Raw genomic sequence first — 16442 nt, forward strand, 5'->3', positions numbered from 1 at the left:
TAGCTTGCTCTCTTTCTCTATACTTTTACTCTAGCTCTCAAGATCGGTTTTTAGTTACATTGGTTTCAGCATTCCTGGCACTGTCAGCAACGCTAAAAGAGCCGAGGCATCAATGCTTACGCTTCAGCTACTCGTACGAGAAACATTGTAAACTTTCCCCCAAAGCAATAAAACATGGACCTGTTCGACTCCCCAAGGTTCAGCCATCGTGTCGAGACACTGATGCAAAGCAATCGTGTTCCTGGCCTGTCTATCGCTATTGTCCGGGGTGACCAGGCCAAGTCCACAGGCTATGGCTTCGCCTCGGTCAAGTCTCAAGAACCATGCACTGCAGATACGCTCTTCGACATCGCATCTTCCTCCAAATCACTCACTGCCGCAGCAATTGCCCTTTTAGTCGAAGATGCCAAGTATTCAGGAGTTCAATATGACTCACTAATGTCTGAACTGCTGCCCGACGACTTTGTCATGTCAGACGAATTGCACACCAAGACCGTTACTGTAGATGATCTCTTGGGGCATCACACTGGCATGCCTGGGTAAGAACCACTTGCGCTTAATGGACTGGGCTAACGGGGTTGTAGACACGATGATTCATACATGGGAATCCGTGCTACAGAGCCTGATGATGCGCGATCAATCACGCGAAATTTGCGAAATCTCGCTGTCACTGCGCCGCCGCGGACGCGCTACATCTACTGCAACATGATGTACACTGTCTTGACGCATCTCATAGAAACCAAGAGCGGACAGCAGTTTGATACATTCCTACAAGAGCGCATTTTCGACCGTCTTGGCATGACATCGAGCAGTCTACAGCCCAAAAGCGCCAGGGCTAGAGGTCACGACCATCGACTCGCAAAAGGGCATATCTGGGACAAGAAGTCCGCATCATATCGCGAGTTCGACGCGGTAGATTGTCCAGAAGGCCAAGGCGCGGGGTCAGTGATCTCCAGCGCCAACGATTTCATCAAGTTTCTCAGCGCCCTTATCGATCGCAACGATCCCATAACTGAGGATGTATACCAAGGATTGACTCGGCCGCGATCTGAACGAAGTGCCAACCATCGTCAAAGAACGGTCGGCATTGACCGCATATTCTACACAGCGGGCATGGATCTATACTGGCAAGGCGAACATGCAGTGCTTGGGCATAGCGGCGATATCACAGGCTTTGGCAGTCGTTTTGTATTTCTGCCAGATCTCAAGTTTGGTGCTGTCGTGATGGGCAACTCCTCGGGAACCAACTCGGTAGCTGCACAGCTGTTTCGTGAGTTTATCACAGAAGTCGTCAACTCCGACATGGCTCGACAGCAATTGAAGGCGGTCGCTGGTAGAGATGTGCCTATGAAGCTGCCAGAGGTGCGCATGCATCCAAAGTCGGATTCACAAGATCACCCAACTGGAATGGCCAAGGCGAAGGGTGTGAAGGGTAAGGACCAGAAAAGAGATAGTCCTGAGGTAAAAGTCGTGTCACAAAGAACTATGGCTCTCGGAGCTTATACCGGCGACTATTGGAATCCTGGGTATCACAACATGCGAGTGGAGATGAGAGAGAATGAGTTGTTCATCGATGCGACAGACCGCTCAATGGGATTCACTGCCAGACTAAAGCACAGGCGAGATCAGTCTCTGTACGATGCGCATGTTCGAGACGCTTTTGATACGGGTGATGAAGTTCTGATGACCGAGTTCACAATCGAGGACGACAAGGTCGTCAGGATGGGCATGGATCTAGAACCGCTTATTAGGGACTTGATATGGTTCGACAAAGTTGGGAATAAGTGATGATCCCAGGGTTGTCTTCTCAACCCGAATGATGCAACTCTCCTATGTAGCATGAGGGCAGAATATGCATCTCAGTCGTCTCCGGCGAACTAACAGGAAGTACATCGCGAATGGGGTTTAGAATCCGCGTATTACCATACGTTGTCGTCATCGTTTCCAGCTTCCCCAAACTTAAAGGACCCAGTAACTCGAATTGGTGCCAACGGCTTCCATTTCTTGTTTTGCTAGCTTCGATTCCCCAGCTCAACCCCGCAGTCTGTCGTGTCGATCTTGAGTAATTTATAAGCATAACATGGCCACCCAGCGTGACCTTCAGGCATTTGAGTCTTTAATTGAAGTCTTATTCTGCTTACCCGGAAAAATGACGCCTTTCATCGCAGTCCTCCTGGCTGTCTTCTATGCCACGTTGGCGCTGGGCGATTCGTGCCCAGTCATCACCCAACAGCTCAGTGATCCACCTTATGAGAACTACTTCTACTCTGACTGCAATACCGACGCCCAAGTCGTTGTGACAAGTCCTCTTCCGGATAGTAACTTGTCCATCATCGGACCTCGACTCATTGTTGCGTGGCCTGCGGGAAACAGCGGTATATGCACTTTCTTCCAACCTCAAGACGAGAAGAATGGAACTCTAGCTATTGAGTTGGTCAATTCGACTCTCGGATCGCCACTTGGTGTGGTCAATCGCGAAGAAAAGGATTCAGACTATCCTTATGTTGGGGTGGAGGGCGTTTTGTCGTTCAACTCGTCGGCGAATCTCACGGTTTCCATTCTGGGTTCGATCCGGAACATAAGGGATTTTACAGAAGGGCCGAGTATCATTAATCCAGTGATTCAAAATGCTACAAACGTCACGAGAGTGAATAATGGCGGTGTCCTTATATCGAGATTATGGTTGGACAATGTGACGACGACGAACCTGTTGCTGGAGCCATGGCAGAACAAGGATATCAGCCTGTCAATTTATAACGACACTGTTAGTTTTGGAGCAGGCTTCTATAAGTTCTCGGCATCATTCAATTATCCCCAACTGAAACAGCTATCTCCCCAACAGGTTCTCAACAACCAGTCACAATCACTCGCCAAGAAAGAACAGTCGGAGGTCAGGTCGTTGTCCTTCTTCTCGTATACCGACAAGCTGCTCGCAGGTGGCTGGCGTTTCTTGACGTACTTTGGTCGCGACACTATGATCTCCGCGCTCTTACTCGAGCCCGTCCTCAGTGCGGGGAATAGCTCAGCTCTGGAAGCAGTGATCGGTGCAGTGTTGGAACGGATCAACCGCACGGACGGATCAGTCTGCCATGAAGAGACCATCGGCGACTACGCGACGCTTCTTAACTTGCAGAACGGCATTGATTCGACAGCACCGGGCTTTACATATCCCATGATTGATACGGACTACTTCTTACCAATCCTCATGGATCGATATTTCAGCTCTACACCAAGGCGAGTCAAAGCACTGCTGAGCACAAAGGCAGGCGACGTTGATGTCGAGAACCGGAATCTGACATGGGGCAATTTGAGCTACATCAACGCACAGAAGATCATTAATATCACAGCAGACTTTGAGAAAGAACAGTCACTCAAGAACTTGATCCAGCTCAAGAAGGGTGAGCTTGTCGGTCAATGGCGAGACTCCACATATGGTCTTGCCAATGGGCGGATACCCTTTGACGTGAACTGTGCTCTCGTTCCTGCGGCACTCTACGCTATTTCCAATCTTGCCAAGGTTGAAGGAGTGTATCCCAATAATTCTGTGACCAGGAGCTGGGGTTCTAGTGCGGCGAAGAGGGCTAAGATCTGGGAGGACAATACCTTGCCGCTGTTCCAGTATAATCTCACTGTTGAGACGGCTACATCAAATTTAAAGGACTATGTGAAAGAAAACACCTTCTACGATGGATCAACCCATGCAGATTCAGTTGCTAACTACTCATCTTCTGGGAAAGTCGTTGACTACGCTCTGGCCATAAATACCACCAAGGATGAGGAGAAGATACGCATCACACATACTGACACGGCATTCCGCCTGTTTCTTCTCAACTCAACCAACGATGCTCAGCTCACAACCTTCTTGAATGCAACAGCCAACGCCATTCTTCGTCCATTCCCAGCCGGACTCAGTACCCCTCTCGGCATCGTGGTGGCAAACCCAGCACTAGCAGGCAACAAGGTCTTCACCGCCAACTTCACCAACGCCGCATATCACGGCACGGTGGTGTGGAGCTGGCAACTCGCCCTCATGGCCAAAGGTCTTGAGCGTCAGCTTGCACGATGTTCATCATCCCAATCCAAGGATGACGATAATGTTCCTGCGTTCTGCAGCAATACCGAGGTATATACAGCTTTGAAGAGTGCATACAATCATCTGTGGGATATAATTGAGGAGAATAGTGAGAGGTTGCAGTCAGAAGTCTGGAGCTGGAGCTATAATTCGAAGAGTGGTTACAAGTTCGCTCCTCTGGGAACGTTGCCGCCTCCACCAGGACTAAGCTCTGGAACGGAGAGTAATGTTAGGCAGTTGTGGAGTTTGACATTTTTGGCTGTGAAGAGGAACAAGGAGTTTGCTTGATTTTGATATAAACATGATATATATCGACCAAATGCGCTTCGTTGAATGATGTAACACCGATATCGTTTTAAAAATGAAATTATGAGGGACTATTATACACCATATAAATCATCCCGTGTGATTAAGTTTCCATGAGCAGTAAATATAAACAGGGGCCAATTCGTGCATCGGTTCAGAGTTGGTCGTATAGAGACTTCTCCGCCGCCTAACCCTTTCGTCTCTGGAACACCAAGACATCCGACTCACTCCTCTCATCGGTGAATCTCGCGCTAGTCCTGGTGTACAGCGTGAAACCGTGGCGCTCAAAGATTTCGAGCAACGCCAGCAGCTTCACTTGGGTCTCAGCTCCGTCAGACTTTCGCGGTCTCCATGGATAGCCCTTGAACTTGATCTTGGCGCGGTCTGGTGTAACGTCATGTCGTTGTATGTCAATCGTGAAAGTGGCTATGATTTCGTTGACAAGATCTGGAGGCGGGAAGTTGAGAATCTTTAGTTTATCTCCGCCGTGGAATGACACGTTTAGCCATTCGCAGGGAGGAGGGTGATGATTCGCTTTGCGGAAGATGAGTGCATCTGTTCTCGTCAGTATGTCTTATCCAGTTTGCGAGAATCGTGCGTATACTCAGTACTCACCTTTCGTCGAGACATTCTTGGTTACCTCGATAGGAGAGTAAATCACCCAACCCAAGCCATGCATGCCCTCCAGAATCCGAAGCGTCAACATCATCGCTTGCTCGTTGCCATTCGGCTCATATCTCCGTGCATAGCCTCCTAGCTTGAATTCGCGCGAGGCCTTTTGCGGATAGACCTTATCAATACCGCGGGGCCAAAATATTCTCACAGTTTCGTGTACATCGGCTATTTCGACCTCAGAAAGGTTTGTAAATGTGATGCGATCACGTCCATGGCGTGTGATGGATGCGAAATGACTCTGGAAAGTTGATGGTACTGTCTTTGCCACAGCCTGGCTGAATGGTGGCGGTGCAGCAGATGAGACTTCGGTGTAGTCGAAGGTCGCGGATTTGGTCATGTCGGACATTTTGACGATGAAATATTTGTGAAACCAGATTTTTTACTGAGCACAGATGCGAATGATCGTGGCTTTATAGACAATTAAGCTTCCATCGAGACGACGTTCGAAAAGTTAGCATTGTCACGGGGGCATCTTGTTAGCCATTTGTCGGTTGATTAAGCATCGTGAGACTATAAGGCGGGGGCTCTACAGCAGAAGCCAATAAAGCGTCGCAAACAACACATAGCCCAAAGCCCAAGAGTGTTCCTCAGGAAAACGGTTTGACTATCTAATCTAATTAAAGCTACACACTAAAGATGGACAAGAAACAATGTCATTGGGCGACAAGAACGCTTCTGGTCATCATTCACGCCCTTGGGGGCGGGGTACTACAAAATAGATTCCTTCACGGTCCTCCACTGCTGCTACCGTTAACAACTTCACAAAAGACTCGTCAGTTGCTTTTTAACTTTTCCCACAAACCATCCTGTTTGAAGTGTTTCGAAATACACAAACCATGACGACTGAAGACCAAGATATCATCCTCACGGCCCAGTGCCTCTGCAAAGCGCATACCTTCACCACCAAAGTGCCCCGATCAAAACTCCCTCTACCTGCGTCTATATGCCACTGCACCTCATGCCGAAGCGCTACTGGTGCCATGTACAACTGTAACATAGACTGGCCTGGTTCAGCAGATGAGATTCGCAGCTCTGATCTGAAACACTACAAATTCACCTCCAATTGCGAAATCTTGTTCTGCGGCTCATGTTCATGTCCAATGTTCTGGAATTCTCACTACGAAGATCAACCCCAGAACTTTGGCGTTTTCACGGGAGTCTTGAACAATGTTGACGTTGATAACTTCATCAACTTTACTAGGCAGATCTTTGTTGGTGATACGATCGATGGGGGCGTATCGCCGTGGCTTAAGAATGCGAATGGTGATGGGGAGAGGCCTCGCAGATGGATGGAGAAACCTGAAGACGGTGGAGAACTAAACGAAGACTGGCCAGCTGCGAGCGAAGATGCTCGATCCGATGCTCCTCCAGCCACAGATATACCCATCCGTTGTCATTGCAAAGGAGTCGACCTTGTCTTCCGTCCCGGCAACGTCGACTTCTCTACAATGGAGGCTGACGCGATTCCTTCGTTTATCGAGCCAAAGACCCATAAACACCTTGCGACACTCGATCCATGCCCCTCATGTCGCTTGTCAGTTGGTATTGATGTCATGAATTGGACATTTGTTATGCCTCAGCAGATCGATTTCCCAGGGAAGACCGATGGATCCGGCTTTCCACGAAATACGCTTGATCTGAAGAGTGCAGTCGATAATCCCAACCGAGATCCTCGTTACGGTACACTCGCAATCTATCGGAGTTCGCCTGATGTCCAAAGATATTTCTGCTCGCGCTGCTCTGCGACGGTATTCTACACCGTTGACGATCGTCCAGAGTGTATTGACGTGGCTGTTGCACTGTTACATGCTCCTGAAGGCGCTCGTGTAGAGAGTATCTTGACCTGGCATCTTGGTGCCAAGATGATGGGAGAGTGGGACTTTGAGAGGGGCTGGAGAAAGGATTTTGCCATGTCGGTGAAACACGCGTCAGAACAGTGGCGTATCGAAAAAGGTTTTTCCAAGACGTGGGCGAGGATTGCCTTTGAGGATGCAGAGAAGTAGGACTGAAGGGCGACAGGTCCACAGAACAGCAAGCTTAGCCTCTGGTGCCTTGATTTAAGCCTTGGTGCGCCTTCAGAAACACAAATAGAATAAGTCACATAGATGATGCACTCTGAAAGCCAGTGTTGTTCCTCCACTTACCTGACCTCTTGACGCTCATATTATGCTTTTCCTTGGTGAAGGGGGCTGCAGACTGAGTTCTACCGCTCTCTTGAACTTCATTCCCCTCAATCAGTCCATGTATCTTTCTGAGCCAGACACTTTCTTCGTGGCTCGACGTTCGTATACACTTCATTCAACATGGCTCGCCCCCACCTCGTCACGCTCCCCTACGAGGTGCGTGATAAGATCTTCCAGGACTACTTCCGCGTGGAAGGAGGGTATGTCTTCAATAGGGAATCTGAAAAGCTCACCACCGCTGACGGTCAGCGAATTGACCTTTCATTGACGTACACCTGCCGCTCAATTGCAACCGACACCAAGCATCTGCCCTTTGCGCTCAACAACATCTCCTTCTCTACCTTCTTCTCCCCTAAGTGGATGGCTTGGGCTGGCCGCCACCAGTTCCTATCGCAATTTCTTTGCCTTCTCAAGGCAGATCTCATTTATCATCTCCAGGGCGCTGAAATGTCTCCCGAACTGGAATCGGAATTACAAGACAAGTTTCCGCATTTGATGCCGGCTTTCAAGCACCGTCTAGAGAGGATCTATAGCAGCCGCGGCTTTTTTCCACAAAAGTCGTGGTGGTCTCAGTGGTTATGCCTTTCAATACAGGGATAAACATCTTGACGTAAGTGACATAATTGGAGACAAGGGCGATGAACTGCTAAGGCTTTGGGGTGCAAACGCATGTATGGCAAGGGAAGTAATCTCATTCAGCCTCCGATTCCTAGGAGAGCGTCAATATTTCGAACTGGCTAGCCTCCTCAACAAACCAATTCCTGGCTGGAAAGGCTCCAACGATCCGCAAGATCTTCTTGATATAAACTTGGATCCCTGGGATATCTCTTCCAAAGCCGTTCTCACAAGGGTTGGAAGGCTATTGCGGGATGATGCCAAGTGGCGGTGCGCTGAGGATTGGTGTAACGGGCTTCGTTCAAAATATCGTTTTTCTGCTGCCGCCATTGCAATCAGATTCTTTCGTCGACTTTCAGTTGACCAGAGGCGGAATCTGCGATGTGTCACCATCATCGAGGATGCATATGCTGTCTGCTCTCCTTCAACTCATGCCATGGGTCTCGTCGAATTCTGCAAAGACAATCCAAGGCTACGAATACAACGCCACCTCAAGCTACCCCGCCGCATCCCTGCCGCTTTCCACCCCTGGTCGAGACATTTTGGATACTCGGGTCTTGGTAGAGTCCTTTGTTCAGAGAATGGTGGTGCGGATTCCCTTGATGCTAATTGTGCAGTTAGAGATGTTTTTGCCTGGCCACAAGAAGCGATCACATTGCCAGACGCCGGAATGCCACCTAACTCATTCACACTTTGCTTGGATAGAGAACCCGATAAGGCCTATTTTCTGATATCTTCCAGAATATCCTCCTTCGCCATGGTCCTTTGATGCACGCCAGTAAAGATCTGTTTCGAATGCGTCCTCATCAATTCGATGGTGCACCTCCCTACCGCCATTGGCTCCGTGGCGAGCTCTCAAAAGCACTCGAGTACTTGACCGATCATCACTCTACTTCAGAAAGTACTCACAGCATCCCGCTCATCCGCACCAACTTCTATCCCGGCCTTACTCCTGATGTCGCAAGTATTATCCAAGAACGTCTTGACTGGAAAACACTGGACTGGGAAGTAGATCTAGAGGGAAGGGAATTTAATGTCAGACAGTATCCTTCGACGTTCGGAAGCTGGGATGATAATTTGAGGGCTTACTATGAACACCAGCTCCAGCTCCAGCCCTGAGACTAAGCCTGCTTTAATGGTAGCGCGGCTAAGGTTAAATATAGATAGATAGGCATAAAAGTTTATAAACAAGTATGTAAGGCTTATAATATAAGCTATCTGCTATAGGCTCTATTGACTAAAATTAAAAATGCTTATTAAAATAAGAATGCCCCAATGTTCACTTACTTGCCATATTCGGTGCTGTATACAAGGCTTCCAAGTAGGTAGGGACAGGGTTCACGGAGGGTATTCGGGTCTAATTATCTTTACAACTGGGTATTCTGAGCTGCTAACTTGAAGTGAAAATTAAATTACACAAAGGAATATTTTGTAAAGATAAGCACTATGATTTCTCAAGCCCCGTTTCTACCCTTGAAGTCGCTTCTAATTCCTTGATACTCTTGCCATCTGCATTTTGCATTGGTCTCTTGGGCGCAGCCTCCTTGTCCAACGGCCCAGGTCTTGCGAAAATAGCACCACCAAGAGATAAAATGTTGGTCGCACGAAGGACCATCTGATAAAACAATGTCATACCAGTAACCAAGATCTCTTCCCTTGCGGCAGGGTCATTAGCCTTGGGCCCTAGAAACTCGACACATCCGACGTTATTGAGAGACCAGCAGTTGGCAGAAAACTTTGCTACTGCAGACTCTTGCTCGTCGAGGCAGACAAAGTCCCATGTCTTGAAGCTGCTAGCGCTGGCCCATGTCATGGCAGCAGGTGTTCCGTCAGGACTGCTAGAGTAGTTGTATGACAGGTGGGTGTATGATGTCATGAAGCGCTTTAGTGCTTTGATAGTGCCTTTTTGGCCGTGGAGCTCGTAGGTTGCGTGGATTGTGACCGGGTGAAGTGTACCAGTACCGATTACAGCCGTAGGGTCGTCGTAGGGATGGAAGACGAGGGAGGTGCATTTGAAGGCATGATAGTCGACGATGTACATGGGTGTTGTGTTGTTTGTTTCAGGGTCTTTCTCTGAGACTAAAGCCTTCATCTTCTTCCACTTGAAGTCAACTTCAAAGACAGTGTTGGATGGCTTCATGTTGTCGTTTGCTGAGAGATGGTCGCAGGGGTTGCTCATTTTGGCTTGAGTCTATTATACAAGAAGGTTATGTTTATTGTGAATGAATGGATTCGGACTGACACAGAAGTCCTCGTAGGATCTTAGGCACTTATATATAAATCTTGGCGGAATGTGAGCATGAATGTTCGCGCATCAGCGTAACATCGAAACAGGTGAAGACCCACCGATCCGTCATCTGGCTAACTCCTTTCGGCCTCATGGAGCGCTCCGATCGACACATCGGTGGCAATTAATTCCATCTCCGTGCGCTAACTGCGCCTTGTTGGGCTGAATGGCAGATTTCTTCCAAATGGTGATAAGCGACAACAGATAAGGGATAAGGGATTGTGTTATCAGTGATGTCATTGATGTCTCCAAGACCAGTCAACCATGCTATCGATAAGACCACATAGCTACCCTATCCTCAGGGAGCAAAAAAACATCAGACATTAATATAACTTAAGGTGTAAAATAAACTCAGTAAAGAGTCCCCTAAGCTTAGGCTACATTTACCTAAGCATTTTCATCGCTTAGGGTCAAAGTCTTGAGCTTTCCTTCTTCACCAGCCTATGTAATTTTTTTTGTCTGGAAACGACAGTCAACCGCTTATCAATTCTCGTCTGGGAATTTACAGCACGTAGCGAAAATGAGGGTTCTACAAAACGTTAGTGCCTCGTCACAATGTAGTTTCAACTGAAACTTACCTCGAAATCAGTCAGGTCAGCACCATCAACTTCAGAGGCATCCTCATTATTTGTCCCGATAGCCGCGGCGGCGGCATCACGTCGTGCATTTCGCCTAGATAAGAGTACTCGGAGCATGATTGCGACGACCATCTGCGCAACCGAGCAGCTGAGAATCGTAATGCATCCAGATGGATACAATGGGGCCTCGGAGCCCAAGAAAGCGTGAGGGCCGATGACATTGCCGACACAGTAGGCAATGAAGACCATTGCTGAAGCAGTGATACGCTTGGTGTAGCCACCGAGGTTACTAGCGGGCATTTGCATCGCAAGGACCAGAGAGCAGACAAAGGCACCGATAATGTAATAACCGAAGAGTACACCGATCTTGTGATGCTCACGATCAAGTTTCCAGAGCAGGCAGACTCCGATCATGGTGGGGATAAGGTAGACAGCCATGATGATGGTTCGGCAGTTCTTGATGCGTGAAGCTAAGAAGGTGCCTGATAGGATGTATATGACTTGGAATGCGCCCATGGGGATACCAAGAGCGACTGTCTCAAGAGGATCCTTGACTACACCCTTGATGATAAGCTTACCGAAGTTGGCAATGCCTCCGTTGATGGTCTCGTTGAGGAGCATAAATAAAACAAGAAGCCAGACTTGAGGGTCGATAAAAGCCTCGCGGATTTGGTTCCACTTGATGGTCTTGTTCAGAACACCAGTTCGAGCGAGACGACCACGGCCGATGAGTAGGGCTCGTTCTTCGAGGGTGAAATGGCGAGCTGACATGATACTGTCGGGGAGAAAGAACAACAGAACAAAGCCCCAGACGACTGTCATGCCTCCGCAGGTCATGAAAACAGCCTTCCAAACGGGAAAGTTCTTGATCTGGCCAATGCCATAGGTAAGGATACCACCAAGCTTTTCAACGTTAGCAGGGTCAGAGCAAGAGGGAAATTGGACTTACCATAGCTCCAACGCCATTACAGCAGTAGAATATACCTGCTCTGAACGGCTGCTGCTCACGCGTATACCACATCGAAACGATCATCATGAAACAAGTGGTGATCGGAGCCTCAAACACACCAAGAAAGAATCTGCACGTCGCCAACGAACCAAAGTTATTTCCCGCAGCGGTCAATAATAGAACGCTTCCCCACGCAATTACACAGCCACTGACTACCTTGGCCATGCGCGTTTTCTGTGCGAGAAACAGCCAAGGGTACTCCGCAGCCATATAAGCAAAATAAAAGATTGAAGCAAACCAGGAATACTGATCCGATGAGATTCCTGTGTCTGTGAACAGGTCGAACACAGCAGCATATGAAAGAGCATTCTTATCGATGTATTGAAGCATGTATGTGCCCATCAACATGGGGAGGAGGATCATGTCGACCTTTCGGATGAGCTTCTTGTTGAGCTCCGTATCGGTCAATAATTCGCCGATGTACTCATTTGTGAAGTTATGCTGACGGAGGAATGTTTCTGTAGCGTCAAGCTCGACGACTTCGCCTGGGGTAATTGAGTCGAGCTTTTTCATGGCGATTTGCTCTTCTTCAGCGAGCTTCTTGTCGGGCAACGGCCCCGATGTTGTTGGTGACATCGCTAGGGAAGGCAAGAGTCTTAGGGCCTGTATCCTAGGCGATGAAAAGATTTAGGTAAGCTTAGGATAACTAAGAATAACTTAGGATGCCTTTAGACCAGCGATTCCTAGCACCCTAACTGAGTGTGAGAAGCTAGGTGGGTATGTTGCTCTGCGAGACCAGTTTGAGATTCATGATGATGGGAGGCCAAAGACCCATATAATCTTCCCTTCAGTCAAACAAGCGATAGACAATGGTCCGGGGTACATGATTCTCGTATCAACCAAGCGAATTAACCCTATCAGTGTATCATGCAGATCCCATCCCAGCGAAGCAGCAGTTCCTGACTCAAGGCAGCGCAAACGGTGTTCTCACCAATGACAGCCTCACTAAAATCACCCAAGTTTGCGGGGTTTAGGCCTAGTTCCAGTTGGCCGCTACCAAGCTCCGATACTCGGTCCTCAGATCTAATGCCGGCAACGATCGGGTCCATATTCAACAGGCGAAATCGCGGGGCAGGGAAGTTCCCCGATCTGAACAAGGAGATTCGCGTGTTTTATTTCTCAGATTGGAAAGATAGGGCGCAGATGGCACTTATCTCCGGTGATTCTGCTGTTGAAGCCGTTGTCGGAACTGAGCCGTGGAGAGCGGAGCGGTTTTTGGACGCCGAGGAGATGCCCCTCATACTGGTGGCGCTACTCCAACAGTGAGTTTTGTCAGTGTCGAGTCTTTGCTGTATTTAACCATTATATCCTCACGATTCCTCATTTGTGATAACAACAAATTAAGTCAAAATGGGTAGCCAGATTTCTCCAGACACTCCAACCATCTCCTTGCCTCAGGGCAAACTTGTCGGCGTCAAGCTGAATGATAGCCTACCCCAACCTGTAGATGGTTGGATGGGGGTTCCCTACGCTCAACCTCCAACAGGCGATCTTCGTTTCCGCCTCCCTGTCAAAGTCCCAGCTTCACCTGACAAAGTCATTGATGCGTCTGAATATGGACCTGCAGCTCCTGGCAAGGGACTGTTGGTAGGTCCCACGCTTGAGCAGAGCGAGGATTGCTTGACAGCGAATATCTTTCGCAAGTCTGCGGACAAACATGAAAAATTACCAGTAGCGCTGTATATCCATGGTGGTGCGTTCAATAGAGGTTCGGCGCATATGCACAAGACGGCGTCGATGGTGGCGAATGCACCTGAGGCTTTTGTCGCTGTGACGTTTCAATATCGCATTGGAGCTTTGGGATTTTTGCCCTCAAGTCTCAGTGCTAAGGAGGGTGTTCTTAACCTTGGACTGAAGGATCAAATTCTCATGATGGAATGGGTGCAAGAAAACATCGCAGCCTTCGGTGGTGACCCCAGTAATGTCACATTGTTTGGTCTGTCTGCCGGTGCTCATTCTGTAAGTTCGAACGACAATTCTGGGATGCAGTCAACTAACTTTAAGCAGATCGGTCATCATATCATGCACTATAATGAGGGTGTTGCCCCTCTGTTTCACAAGGCCATTATTGAGTCCGGAGCTCCTACATCACGAGCCGTGAGACCTTACAACGCGCCGATTCATGAAGCCCAGTTCAAGGACTTTCTCCACGCGGTCGGCGTCCCCGAAGATCTCCCAGAGAATGAGATCTTCCCTTATCTGCGCCAACAACCTGAGAAGGTCATTACAGATGCACAAACAGCCACGTTTGACAAGTACAACCCTTCCCTTCGCTGGGCTTTCCAACCTGTCATTGACGGTGAAGTTATCGCGCGGCCGCCTCTTGAGACATGGAAGTCGGGCAAGTGGCACAAGGTGCCCATAATGACTGGCTTTACCACGAACGAAGGTTCGCTTTATGTGAACAAGCAAATGTCAGATTCTTCCCAATTTCGACATTTCTGGGCTGAGTTGCTCCCGCTGCTTACCTCGACGGATTTGGACACTATCGAGGAGCTCTACCGAGACCCAGCCAAGTATGAGGATTCCGAGTACAAGGAGACACGTAAAGACATGGGATCGCAGTACAAGCGCATCGAGGCTGCATATGCCCACTATGCTTATGTCGCTCCCGCACGCCAAACAGCCGAGCTCGCCTCCCCATCAGTGCCCGTCTACCTCTACCACTGGGCCGCTGTGAGCACAGTCAACAACGGTGCCCAGCACGCTGATAATATGCGCTACGAAGTCTGCGATCCCAAGGTTGTCGTTGTCTCCGAAACACAAAAAGACCTTGCCAAGACACTGAACCATTACGTTACCAGCTTCATCACAAAAGGTGATCCCAATGCTGTCCCAGGAGAGTATCCCCAGAGACCTAAATGGGAGGCATATGATCCCAAGAGTCCCAGGGTGTTGAGATTTGGCGAAGGGAATGAGGAGCTGATAGGAGGAGATGCTGGCAAGACTGCTGTGTTTACGGATGATGATTGGGCTCGTAAACAATCTGAGTTTTGGTGGAGCAAAGTTGACATCTCCCAACAGTGAGCATAGAAAGAAAAGAAGCAAATAAACAAGTACAACACTTTGATCTTAAATGTGAGCAGACTCTATACCTCCCATCTCAACTGTATGTCAACGATCAGCGGTAGAAGTGGTACGAGTTACCAGAAATGGAAATAGTCCATCCGCACTTTCCCTCTGACCAAGCAGAGGCTTGAAAGTTGACCTCCCTCTTGTATTTGGCTCAAACCTCAACGTCACCTCCACGGATGGACTGGGACATCCTCAAAACTCGCAAGGATACAAAGAAATGCAATCGCAAAAAGATATCTTGAGCTTCAGCTCTTTCAATGCGTAATCAGGGAATCGAACCCTGGGCTCCCCGACGCTGCTCGAATGGCAACGGAGAATTTTACCACTAAACCAATTACGCTTCTATTGATGGTGTTGAGAGGATCCCAATGCAGTTCAAGTGGTCAGAAGAGAGCGAAGTTTAATATTGACATTGGAAGAGAGCTTCGATAAAGCTAAAATTACATAGACAGCCGTTGAGATATCAATGTCCGTTTTCAATTTGCACGAGAATACCTCAAAACTCACAGACTGAGTCAGGCTTTCTAAAAGCATACCATATCAACACTAACCTACCCGTTATTTCTCTCATCTGTCCTATGACGTTCACTCTCGGGAGGGCTTTCGATCTCTTGATGAAGGTGAGTTTGGGCATGAAACTTTACTTCTGGGCTTCTTTGTCTCGTTGACGACGGTTGGGTTGCGTTATCATCGATGTTGCTTGAACTCGGGACGGAACTAGAAGGCTCTGATATTTCCTGACGGATTGGGTGTTCCTGACCTGTTGTGACGTTGCCAATGTTAGATGACCGATGAGCTTGGTTAAGAGCAAAGTCTCCCGAGTCGAAATATTTTCTTCCCTTCCACCGAAACTGTTAGCTTGGCACGTTTCAAGGACAGAATCGGTCATGCGAACCTCTAATTGGTGACTGAGAAGGTCGCCTCGCTTTGGTAGGATCCCATATCGATTCAAGAGGCGTTTGTTCTTGTCTGTATCCATCTCAGGCTGCTCAGGCTGCTTAGTCTGATTCATAGTCCACTACGAAATTTCAGGGATCAAATGCTTCGTGGGAAAAAAGAAGCTCAGATGTATTTATTTGTAGGTACTGATATTACAGCTCATACGTGGGGACCAGAGAAACCCTTAAAACCACTTCTAGAAAGTGATGGTTCAGACGGGACCAGCGCTCTAGAAGCGCATGACGTAGTGTAGACTGTCTCGTGCCAGAGATGCATATTGAACCCTGCGTTTTACTATGGGTTGCGGACCCTTCCCGAAAGGCCTTGGGGGGTTCATGTGTCAAAAGGCTCTGGGTTGCAACCATCAGTCACATGCTAATGCAAGTTTTATTGCGTACAGTGTTTATCTTCACTTGAGGAACGGGCTCAAGATTCATACACAAGAAGCATACACAGAAGGGCTGTTAATATAAATCAACAACTGCGACGGTTGGGTGATGATTCCGTGCAGGCCTCCAGATGCTGTGACAGCGACCCCAGGGGCCCAGAGCATCAGCTGGCCTGGGCTGGGGCCTGGATAACCCACTGTAAATCAAGGTCTCGCTTAGAGTCTTGTCTGAGCTCAAGTCCACTGCGCCATGTTTATTGGGCTACCAAGGATGATTGCCTATGGGTCAAACAGGGTTAATCAGAGCAGAAGGAG

At 48.5% G+C, this 16442-nt stretch overlaps 9 protein-coding genes and 1 non-coding gene across 10 annotated transcripts; 5 read left to right on the forward strand and 5 right to left on the reverse strand.

The window, feature by feature from the left end:
• Positions 1-222: 222 nt before the first annotated feature.
• Positions 223-1788, forward strand: FMAN_14732 (uncharacterized protein; the record flags this gene model as incomplete). Its single annotated transcript, XM_041822975.1, has 2 exons — positions 223-539; positions 585-1788. 2 exons carry the CDS (start codon positions 223-225, stop codon positions 1786-1788), a joined length of 1521 nt encoding a protein of 506 aa, XP_041688602.1.
• Positions 1789-2149: 361 nt separating this feature from the next.
• On the forward strand, positions 2150-4360 carry FMAN_14731 (uncharacterized protein; the record flags this gene model as incomplete). The annotated part of the gene is made up of 1 exon (XM_041822976.1): positions 2150-4360. One exon carries the CDS (start codon positions 2150-2152, stop codon positions 4358-4360), a length of 2211 nt encoding a protein of 736 aa, XP_041688603.1.
• Positions 4361-4565: 205 nt separating this feature from the next.
• FMAN_14730 (uncharacterized protein) lies at positions 4566-5399 on the reverse strand (the record flags this gene model as incomplete). The annotated part of the gene is made up of 2 exons (XM_041822977.1): positions 4566-4933; positions 4994-5399. 2 exons carry the CDS (start codon positions 5397-5399, stop codon positions 4566-4568), a joined length of 774 nt encoding a protein of 257 aa, XP_041688604.1.
• Positions 5400-5889: 490 nt separating this feature from the next.
• On the forward strand, positions 5890-7056 carry FMAN_14729 (uncharacterized protein; the record flags this gene model as incomplete). Its single annotated transcript, XM_041822979.1, has 1 exon — positions 5890-7056. The coding sequence occupies one exon, from the start codon at positions 5890-5892 to the stop codon at positions 7054-7056; it is 1167 nt and encodes a 388-aa protein (XP_041688605.1).
• A 300-nt stretch (positions 7057-7356) lies between these two features.
• Positions 7357-7836, forward strand: FMAN_14728 (uncharacterized protein; the record flags this gene model as incomplete). The annotated part of the gene is made up of 1 exon (XM_041822980.1): positions 7357-7836. The coding sequence occupies one exon, from the start codon at positions 7357-7359 to the stop codon at positions 7834-7836; it is 480 nt and encodes a 159-aa protein (XP_041688606.1).
• A 1459-nt stretch (positions 7837-9295) lies between these two features.
• FMAN_14727 (uncharacterized protein) lies at positions 9296-9991 on the reverse strand (the record flags this gene model as incomplete). The annotated part of the gene is made up of 1 exon (XM_041822981.1): positions 9296-9991. The coding sequence occupies one exon, from the start codon at positions 9989-9991 to the stop codon at positions 9296-9298; it is 696 nt and encodes a 231-aa protein (XP_041688607.1).
• Positions 9992-10640: 649 nt separating this feature from the next.
• On the reverse strand, positions 10641-12301 carry FMAN_14726 (uncharacterized protein; the record flags this gene model as incomplete). The annotated part of the gene is made up of 3 exons (XM_041822982.1): positions 10641-10667; positions 10717-11619; positions 11666-12301. 3 exons carry the CDS (start codon positions 12299-12301, stop codon positions 10641-10643), a joined length of 1566 nt encoding a protein of 521 aa, XP_041688608.1.
• Positions 12302-13075: 774 nt separating this feature from the next.
• Positions 13076-14752, forward strand: FMAN_14725 (uncharacterized protein; the record flags this gene model as incomplete). The annotated part of the gene is made up of 2 exons (XM_041822983.1): positions 13076-13684; positions 13733-14752. 2 exons carry the CDS (start codon positions 13076-13078, stop codon positions 14750-14752), a joined length of 1629 nt encoding a protein of 542 aa, XP_041688609.1.
• A 306-nt stretch (positions 14753-15058) lies between these two features.
• tRNA lies at positions 15059-15140 on the reverse strand. Its single transcript is given in 2 exon segments — positions 15059-15093; positions 15105-15140. It is a non-coding gene; the product is annotated as a tRNA-Gly (tRNA).
• A 211-nt stretch (positions 15141-15351) lies between these two features.
• FMAN_14724 (uncharacterized protein) lies at positions 15352-15812 on the reverse strand (the record flags this gene model as incomplete). The annotated part of the gene is made up of 2 exons (XM_041822984.1): positions 15352-15651; positions 15696-15812. 2 exons carry the CDS (start codon positions 15810-15812, stop codon positions 15352-15354), a joined length of 417 nt encoding a protein of 138 aa, XP_041688610.1.
• Between the last annotated feature and the right edge of the window lie 630 nt (positions 15813-16442).

The sequence above is a fragment of the Fusarium mangiferae genome (assembly GCF_900044065.1).
Source record: "Fusarium mangiferae strain MRC7560 genome assembly, contig: FMAN_scaffold014, whole genome shotgun sequence".
Lineage (NCBI taxonomy): Eukaryota > Fungi > Ascomycota > Sordariomycetes > Hypocreales > Nectriaceae > Fusarium > Fusarium mangiferae.